This window comes from Rhinopithecus bieti, unplaced genomic scaffold (assembly GCF_001698545.2).
Source record: "Rhinopithecus bieti isolate Rb0 unplaced genomic scaffold, ASM169854v2 scaffold_42598, whole genome shotgun sequence".
NCBI classification, from domain to species: Eukaryota; Metazoa; Chordata; class Mammalia; order Primates; family Cercopithecidae; genus Rhinopithecus; species Rhinopithecus bieti.
In genome coordinates this window covers 61,332-71,144 of record NW_016817168.1, presented here as the reverse complement: position 1 = coordinate 71,144, position 9,813 = coordinate 61,332, and the positions used below count along the sequence as shown (strand labels likewise).

General features: G+C 54.0%; 1 protein-coding gene across 4 annotated transcripts in view; it reads left to right on the top strand.

Annotated features, from left to right (window-relative positions):
• The window catches only part of PDE4A (phosphodiesterase 4A), a 54,979-nt gene that overhangs the window by 5,001 nt on the left and 40,165 nt on the right, over positions 1 to 9,813 (top strand). For 2 of the 4 annotated variants that reach the window (XM_017855911.1, XM_017855916.1), the window contains exon 1: positions 11 to 589. The exons of 1 other annotated variant lie outside the window; for it this stretch is intronic. In XM_017855911.1, coding sequence (XP_017711400.1) covers positions 270 to 589 — 320 coding nt within the window. In that variant the 5' untranslated portion in view covers positions 11 to 269. Of the gene's footprint in view, positions 1 to 10; positions 590 to 4,443; positions 4,765 to 9,813 lie in introns of those variants that run through there. One more of the 4 variants, XM_017855914.1, reaches the window with a different exon arrangement.

The following is a 9,813-nucleotide window of genomic DNA, read 5'->3' as shown; positions in this document are numbered from 1 at the left end:
GGAGGAGCCGGGGCTGGCGCCGAGCGGGGCGCGGAGCGCGGAGAGCGCCGCCCGGCACTGAGCAGAGCTCCAGGCGCCGAGAGGAAGCCGCAGAGCCCGGCCCGGGGGCGATTGGCCCGCAGCGCCCCCGGGTCTGTCCCCGGGGCGCCATGGCCCTACCGCGGCCGGGCGCACCCGCGGGGCCCTGGGCTCGCTGGCTTGAGCGCAGCTGAGGGGGGTGTAGGTTGGAAGGGCCAGGGCCCTCCGGGGCGCAAGTGGGGGCCGGCGCCATGGAGCCCCCGACCGTCCCCTCGGAAAGGAGCCTGTCTCTGTCACTGCCCGGGCCCCGGGAGGGCCAGGCCACCCTGAAGCCTCCCCCTCAGCACCTGTGGCGGCAGCCTCGGACCCCCATCCGTATCCAGCAGCGCGGCTACTCCGACAGCGCGGAGCGCGCGGAGCCGGAGCGGCCGCCTCACCGGCCCATAGAGCGCGCCGATGCCATGGACACCAGCGACCGGCCCGGCCTGCGCACGACCCGCATGTCCTGGCCCTCGTCCTTCCATGGCACTGGCACCGGCAGCGGCGGCGCGGGCGGAGGCAGCAGCAGGCGGTAAGACTCCCCTTGGCGGATGCGCGCGGAACCGATGGGCGCGCAGGGAGGAGGCAACTCGAGCCGCCGGCCGCAGGGGGCGCTAGGATGCGGGTGGGGTCGGCTTGGCTGGCGGGGGCGGAGGGAGTTCGGCTGCGGGGGCGTCTAGGACCTGGCCGCTGGTTGCCCGCGCTACGGCTTCCTGCTGAAGCCCATCCTGGGGTCCATTTAGGGGGCGCCATGCTGCGCGTGGTGTTAACGAGGTCTGGGTTGGGGAAGGGGGCTGCACCTTTAGGGGTCTGTATTCTTAGTGACAGTGCCGGACACCGGCTAGGCTGGGAACCACTTGGAGGGACCTTCCTGGGGCCACTATTCTGAGGGCTAGATTCGCAGTGTTTGGGGTACCTTTGGGGCACTCTGTAAGGGGGTGCCTGCTAGGACCAGGATCTTTAGTTCAGGGTCGGGTGCTCTCAGGGTTCTACGGGGTGGAGGACTCTATTGCGGGGATGTTAGTGGACTCTTCCTGCAACAGCTGGGGTCAGAAGTCCAGAGGGTGCCTCTTGGGGGAACACTGTTTTGGGAGCCTTGTGTTAGGTTGGAGTTTCCCTCTCAGGGCAAGAGTGTTAGGGTTCAGTAGCTGTGCAGAGGCAGGAAACAGTGGAGGGGGGGCACAGTCCCAGCACAGAGGGAAGGAGTCCCCGACTGCAGAGGTGACAGCATAGTGAGGGTGTGTGTGTTGAGCTTGGTCTTCTCTGACGGTATCCTCCGACTGACCTGCGTTTGCTCCAACTGTCCGGGTATGACCGGCTGTGGCTGCCTCAGTTGTGTGCTCTGTGTGAGCTTCTGGGGTCTTGTGATGGTGACACGATGACTATGTGTCCTTCAGGGACAGTGTAATTGTGACAGTATGACTGTATTTCCAGGGTAGTGTGACTGTGTGTTTCTGGGACAGGGTTTGTGACAGTGACTGTGTATGCTTCAGGAATGCTGTGAGTGTCACAGGGTGACTGGCCTCATGGGATGCAGTGATTGGGACAGAGTGACTGTTTCTGCTCCTAGGACAGTGATTGTGCAGTGGTGTCGGTGGTCTAGGGACAATGATTGTGACAGTGTCATTTTTGGCATGCAGTGATTGTGGCACTGGGGTGTTTACACTTGGAGAACAATGTGATTGAGTTCGTGGAACAGTCTGTGCTCCTTGGACACTGCGATTGAAACACCGTGGCTGTGTTAGTCTTCGCCAGGTGCTCACGTCTGAGCATCGGTGCTCTGACATGTGGCCTGTGTTCCCTCTGCCTGGTGTATCCTAAGAACTGGTGTCCTCTAACCACCTGGTGTTCTTAGTTATTGTTCCTGCTCTGATCGTGCTCCAGGGTCTGATTGCGTGTGCTCCAGCGATGTGTGCAACTGACAGCTTTGCTCGTGTGCTCTACCTGGATGCCCCACTGGTGGGGATATCACCAAGACAGTCAGATTCGGGCTTCTTATCCCTGGAGTTCCTGAGTGAGGCCCCTCTAAGATGTAGCCGTACTCTTCCTAAGTCTCTTTGGGGGTCTTCAGCAGTCATTGCAGCTCTCCAGGCCACCCCCACCTCTGTTCTGGTCACCCCAAGCCCCAGTCCCCTGCACCCCTGTACCCACCAGGAAGCAAGTGTCGTGGGTCCAGTACATATGGGCTAATATTTCCCAAAGGGAACTGGAGAGAGGCTGAAGGAAGAGAAAGCTGGAATCAACAGAAAATGCTAAAACCGGGGGCAAGGGGCCAAACTGGCACACGTCACTGTCCTAAGACACCAAGGGGCGAGTGAAATGCAGTAGGATTCGAGCCCCATTCTTTTTTGTTTTTTTTTTTTGGAGGACGGAGTCGTTGCTCTGGCTCAACCCGGGCTGGCAGTGCTGTGGGCCGGACTTCTCAGGCTCACTGCAAGCTCTGCTTCCCGGGTTCCACGCATTCTCCGTGCCTTCAAGGCCTCCAGGGTAGCTGGGGACTACGGCCGAGGCGCCGCTACCCTCGCCCGGCTAGTTTTTTGTCAGTTTTAGTAGGGACGGGTTTCACCGTGTTAGCCGGGATGGTCCCTCCATCTCGGACCCTCGTGATCCGCCCATCTCGCCTCCCAAAGGTGCTGGGATTACAGGGGCTTGAGCCACCGCCACCCGGCCTCGGGCCCATTCTTTGCAAGGCCCAGAGGACTCCTCCTAGCCTGGTCTGGTCTCTGGGGTGCTGATCTTAGGGGACAGTGGCGGCGGTAAGAAATTCATTCATTATTTTCGGGGGTTATCGCCATCTCGCAGTGGGTCACCCTCAGGCCTCCATGCCGAGGGACTTTTTCCATGCATCCTCATTCCCCGTGCCTGGGTATTCCAAGCAGGGTATTCCTGCTGGCATGGGAGGGGAAACTTGGGGGCCTAGAGACAACAACGCTTTCTCTCTCCCCCCCCCTTTTTTTTTTTTTTTGGATGGAGTCTTGCTCTGTCACCCAGGCAGGAGGTGCAGTGGCGTGGCTGATCTCGGCTCACTGGCAACTCTGGCCTTTCCTGGACTCCTGGATTCAAGCGATTCTCCTGCCTCAGCCTCCTGAGTAGCTGGGATTACAGGAGCCCGCCACCACACCCGAATAATTTTGTATTTTAGTAGAGATGAAGTTTCACCATGTTGGCCAGGCTGGTCTCAAACTCCTGACCGCAGGTGATCTGCCCACCTCAGCCTCCCAAAGTGCTGGGATTACAGGCATGAGCCACTGCACCCAGCTAAACCTTTTCTCTTTCTCACCCAAGCTCACACAACCGGGAGATGGGGGAGCTGAAATTGCAACGCGGGTCTGCCCGATTCCTGTGCATCTTTGTATAAGTGTCTTGCCCTCTCTGAGCCTCAATTTTCCAGTCTGTAAAGTGGGGCTGCTGTTGGCACTGCCGTGTGGGGGTCAGTTTGAGGGTTCTGTGAGCTTGGGAATGTGTGTAAAGGACTTAACATAATGAGTAGATCTCCATTCAGGGAGCTGGACTAAGGAGGGGGGACCTGGGTGGATCCCATTTCTCCAGGGTAAGTAGAAAAAACAGGAACCTTAACCACATCCCCACGTAGACTCCAGTTTCTGTTTCACTTTGGGCCTGTGCACCCTTCAGTGTCTGTGCTGAGGTCCAAAGCTGGGACTTGATGGGTGGGCTGTAGCTGGCATCGGTGCCAGGGTCCTTCCCCCTCCCCAGGGAGAAGGAGAAATGTCTCTGATGGCAACCTCAATGCTTAGAACGGACATTTCTTCAAACAGGGGATTTCAGCAGGGCACACACAGGATTCGGTGCTCCCCACATTGGAGTTCATCCAGCTACCACAAGAAGAGTCCAGTGAGCTCCCCCATTTGGGTCAAAGGAATCCCCAGAGAGAGGGCACTGCCCCCCGCAACCCGAGATGTCATCCAAACCTCCCCTGAGGATGTATGAGATGGCTGAGTCACGGCACAGCCACAATCTGTCAAGAGGCAGATGGAGAGGGAGGAAGAGGAGGACTTTGGTGGGGGGGAGGTGGGAAGCTGTCTGAACTGGGGACGGGGCCAACATACAGACCCCGCGTCCTCCCTCCCTGGGCCCTAAAACACTCCCCATCAAGGTGGGGGCACAGCGTGGCCCCAGGAGCAGGTGGAGGCAGCCGAGCTGGGGTCTCCGTCTGGTCGCTGGTCTCTGTCTCCACTTGGGTCCTCGCCTCCCCCTTGTCCCTGGCGCTCCCAAGTCCCTGCATGTGGGTTGAGAGCGGGTCTCCCCGCGCGCCCTCTGCCGGACGACGAGGAAGGCACAGCCTCGGTGTGCGCTCCGAGCGCGGACCTGCCCCAGGGACGCCGCCAGTCCCGGAGCAAAGCAAAGTCGCCGTCACCGTCGCGGCGCCCAGTATTATTATTTCATGCTTATTGAGCGTCCTGGAGAGCGGGCGCCAGGCCGGCTGACCGCAGGCTGCGTGTGGGGTCCTCGCCCTCCCGGTCTTGGGACCAGGCAGCTTTCCCCATGCGCCAGCCCCAGCCACACGCTGCGGGGACTGCCGCCTGGAGGACAGGGGAGGAACCTGGCCGAAAAGTTGCAGTGGTGGAGTTCCCGTCCCGCCTCCGCTCGCTTGCCCGGCAGGCTAATGAACTCCAGCATCCTTGGCTCTGCGCTTCTGCCCGGGAAAAAGAGACCATGGGACTTATCCAAGGTCACACAGCGAGGAAGGTGAGAATGGGACTTAAAAACCAGATCTTGGCCGGGCGCGGTGGCTCACGCCTGTAATCTCAGCACTTTGGGAGACCGAGGCGGGCGGATCACGAACGAGGTCAGGAGTTCAAGATCATCCTGGCCAACATGGTGAAACCCCGTTTCTACTACAAATACAAAAATTAGCCGGGTGTGGTAGCACGGGTCTGTAATCCTAGCTACTTGGGAGGCTGAGGCAGGAGAATCGCTTGAACCCGGGAGGCGGAGGTTACAGTGAGCCGAGATGGCACCACTACACTCCAGCCTGGCAACAGAGCGAGACTCCGTCTCAAAAAAAAAAAGCAAAACAAACAAACAAACAAAAAAAACAAAAAAAAAAAAAAAACAAAAAAAAAACAGATCTCATCGACTCCAGACCTCTGAGTAACATTCACATGGCAGCCCTGCCTGCTGACTCGCTGTGTGACTTGGGGCCAGTGATTGTGCCTCTCTGAGCCTCAGTTTCCTCATCAGTCAAACGGGGCTGAAAAATAAGAACTGTCCACCCCCAGGGCTGTGGTGAGGCTGATATGTTTGACGTAGGCGCTGGGCAGCCAGGAGCTGGTGTTCTGAGAAAGTACTTCCTCAAATGACATCAGCAGAGAGAAAGGGGGCGTCCCCCAAACCGCAAGCCCGGCTGGCGGGGAGGGTGCCCCATATTTCAGTGGTAACAGATTGACTGCAGGCTCTTATGACTTTAGGAAAACTTGGGCTTTGGACCTGGGAGAGCCACAGTTTGGCAGGGTGAGAACAGAATTGTGGGGACATCTGAGCCCATTCTTTTCATTGTGGAGTATGAAAGAGTTCAAATCTGGCTGGATGCGGTGACTCACGCCTGTAATCCCAGCACTTTGGGAGACTGAGGCGGTTGGATTATTTGAGGTCAGAAGATTGAGACCAGCCTGACCAACATGGTGAAACCCTGTCTCTACTAAAAATACAAAAATTAGCCAGGTGGTAGTGGCGCACACCGAGTAGCTGTAATCCCAGCTACTCAGGAGGCTGAGGCAGGAGAATCGAATCGGTTGAGCCTGGAAGGCAGAGGTTGCGGTGAGCTGAGATCGGGCCACTGCACTCCAGTCTGAGCGAGAGAATGAGACCCTGTCAAAATAAAAAGGAAGGAAGGAAGAAAGGAAGGGAAGGAAAGAAAAGAGTTCAAATCTGCTTTTGGCCAGGTGAAGTGGCTCACACCCAGCACTTTGGGAGGCTGAAGCGGGAGGATTGCCTGAGGCTGGGAGTTTGAGACCAGCCTGGGCAACATAGTGAGACCCTGTCTCTACAAAAAGAACAAAATAAAATAAAATAAAATAATCCAGCTTTTGTCCTGTACTCGCTGTGTGACCTTCACCTGTCAGAGCCTCAGTCTCCTCATTTCTAGCAGATTCGTTCATTCCACAAACGCTAAGCGCCTTCAGAACGGTGGCTGAGAATGCTGTAGACCAAGTTTGTCCAGCCTGTGGCCCAAGATGGCTTTGAATTCGGCCCAACACAAATTCGTAAACTTTCTTAAAACAATGAGATTATTTTGTTCATTTTTTTTGTTTTTTGTTTTTGTTTGTTTTTGTTTTGCTCATTAGCTATTGTTAGTGTTAGTGTATTTATGTGTGGCCCAAGACAATTCTTCTTCTTTCAGTATGGTCCAGGGATGCCAAAAGATTGGACACCTTTGCCATAGACACAATCCCTGCTCTCCTGAAATTGTCAGACTAGAGGGTGAAGCAAAAATAGTAAGGGCCGGGCGCAGTGGCTCAGGCCTGCAATCCCAGCACTTTGGGAGGCCGAGGCAGTTGGATCACTTGAGGCCAGGAGTTCGAGACCAGCCTGGCCAAAACATGGCAAAACCCTGTCTCTATTAAAAATACAAAAATTAGCTGGGTGCACGCCTGCAATCCCAGCTACTTGGGAAGCTGAGGTGGGAGGATTGCATGAACCCAGGAGGCGGAGATTGCAGTGAGCCGAGATTGGGCCACTTCACTCTAGCCTGGGCGACAGAGCCAGACTCTGTCTCAAAAAGGAAAAAGAAGAAATAGCAAGTAAAGCTGTATGATCATTCAAGATGGTCACATTAGTCAGGTGGTAGTGGCGCACAGGATATGGAAAAAAGAGGGATCCTGAGGTCAGGGAGGGCCTCTCTGGGGAGATGACATTTGAACAGAGACCCAAATAAAATGTAATCCCAGCACTTTGGGAAGCCGAGGTGTGTGGATCATGAGGTCATGAGTTCAACACCAGTCTGGCCAGGATGGTGAAACCCCGTCTCTACTAAAAATACAAAAATTAGCCAGGCGCGGTGGCGGGCGCCTGTAATCCCAGCTACTCGGAGGCTGAGGGAGGAAAACTGCTTGAACCCAGGAAGTGGAGGTTGCAGTGAGCCAAGACCGTGCCATTGCACTCCAGCCTGGGTGACAGAGCAAGACTCCATCTCAAAAAAAAAAAAAAAATTGAGGGAGTTTGCTACATGGGTATCTGATGGAAGAGGGTGCCAACCAGAGGGAAGAGCCAATGCAGAGGTCCTGTGGTGGGAGTGTGTCTGATACGTTGGAGGCAAGTGTGTCTGAGGCAGAGTGAGCGAGGAGGGAGTAGAAGAAAAGAAGGGAGTGAGGTGACAGGAAGCTCGTGTAAGGACTCATAGACCATGAGACCATGATCAAGGTTGGCTTTAGGCCTCAGTTTACATCTGGCTTCCTAGGACGGGACAGGCAACATTGGGCTGGAAGGAAACTCATCCATAAAGCGCTTGTGTAGCCTCATGGCTAAAAGTCCTGTCTCTGAGGCCAGACATCTGGGTCCATAAGCCAGCTCTGATCTTTCTAGATTGGGAGACCCTGGCCAAGTCACTCCTCTCTGGGCCTCGGCTTCCCCGTCTCTGAAATGGGCCTAGTAAGAACTGTATTCCCAAGGGCTGATCTGATGAATTGGCAAAACAGTTCAGGGAAGCTAAGTGCACTGAAACCTTAACTGGTCAGTGAACAAAAATGCATTTCTGGGACCGGCATAGTGGCTCATGCCCAACACACTTTGGGAGGCTGAGAAGGGGTGGATCATTTGAGCCTGGGAGGTGGAGGTTGCAGTGAGCCAATATCATATCACTGACAAAAAAAAAAAAAAAAGAATATCACCTGTTAGGTGTCTGGTGGGTATTTTGTGGGGATTAAATGGGATCATAAGACTAGGTGTGGTGGCTCACGTCTGTAATCCCAGCACTTTAGGAGGCCAAGGCAGGAGATCACCTGAGTCCAGGAGCTCAAGACCAGCCTGGGCAACATGGGAAAACCCCATCTCTAGAAAAAATACAAAAAATTAGCCAGGCATGGCTGGGCGCGGTGGCTCATGCCTGTAATCCCAGCAACTTTGTGAGGTCGAGGCAGGCGGATCACCCGAGGTCGGGAGTTCAAAACCAGCCTGACCAACACAGAGAAACCCTGTCTCTACTAAAAAAATATAAAATTAGCCAGGCATGGTGGCGCATGCCTGTAATCCCAGCTACTTGGGAGGCTGAGGCAGGAGAATTGGTTGAACCTGGGAGGCGGAGGTTGTGGTAAGCCAAGATCGCGCCATTGCACTCCAGCCTGGGCAAAAAGAGCAAGACTGCATCTCAAAAAAAAAAAAAAAAAAAAATTAGCCGGACATGGTGGCACACATGGTACTCAGCTACTGAGCTACTTGGGAAGCTGAGGTTGAAGGATCACTTCACCCCAGGAAGTTGAGACTGTAGTGAGCTATGAGTGCGCCACTGCATTCCAGCCTGGATGACAGAGTGAGATCCTGTCTCAAAAGAGAGAGAGGAGAGAGAGAGATCATAGCTAGAGGCACTGGATGCGCAGGAAGCTTTCTAAAGGATTAGTTGCTATCATCACCATCATGGTCATTATCATCATCGTCTATATCCTCTGGCTAGTATAGTGACATGCATATTATAAACCCTCAGTAAATATTTGTCAAATAATGATAATAACTGTAGCTCATATTAAGTGAGTGCTTACTGGGTTCAGACACTTTTCTGAGCCTTTTATGTGTCCATTCATGGGGTGAGTGTAGTATTATAACCATTTTACAACTGGGGAAACTGAGGCTCAATGAAATGAAGTGACTAGCCCAAGATCAAATGGCTAATAAGTGCCAGAGGCCACACGCAAGCCCAGGCCTCCTCACTCTGGGCCCCATGGCATCAGAGCCAACACTAGAGAAAAAAAGATATTTCACAGAAGTGGACTCGAAAATAGAGATGCACTGCTGGGGTGTGGTGGCTCACACGGGTAGATCACTTGAGGCCAGGAATTCGAGACCAACCTGGCCAACATGGTGAAACCCCATTTCTACTAAAGCTACAAAAAAATAAAAAATTAAAAAAAAATTAGCCAGGCATTGTGGCAAACACCTGTAATCCCAGCTACTTGGGAGGCTGAGGCATGAGAATCCTTTGAACCTGGGAAGCAGAGGTTGTAGTGAGCCAAGATCGTGCCACTGCACTCCCGTCTGGGTAACACTGTCTCAAAAAAAAAAAAAAAAAGATAGAAAGCAAGAAAATAGAAATGCACCGCCTTTTATTTTTATTTTTCTTGAGACAGGGTCTCACTGTCTCAAGATGGTGCAGTGGCGCCATCATAACTCACTGCAACCTCAACCTCTTGGCTCAGGTGATCTTCCCACCTCAGCCTCCAAAGTAGCTGGGACCACAGGCTCATCCCACTATGCCTGGCTAATTTTTGTAATTTTTTTTTGTAGAGATGAGGTCTTGCCATGTCACCCAGGCTGGTCTCGAACTCCTGGGCTCAAGTGATCCTCCCGCCTTCACCTCTCAAAGTGCTGGGATTACAGGCATGAGCCACCACGCCCAGCTTCTAGGGGTGTCTTAAGAGTTGTAAGACACGGCCAGTTGAGGTGGCTCACACCTGTGATCCCAGCACTTTGGGAGGCTGAGTCGAGTGGATCACGAGATCGGGAGTTCAAGACCAGCCTGGCCAAGATAGTGAAACCCTGTCTGTACTAAAAATACAAAAAAAAAAAAAAAAAAAAAAAAAAAATTAG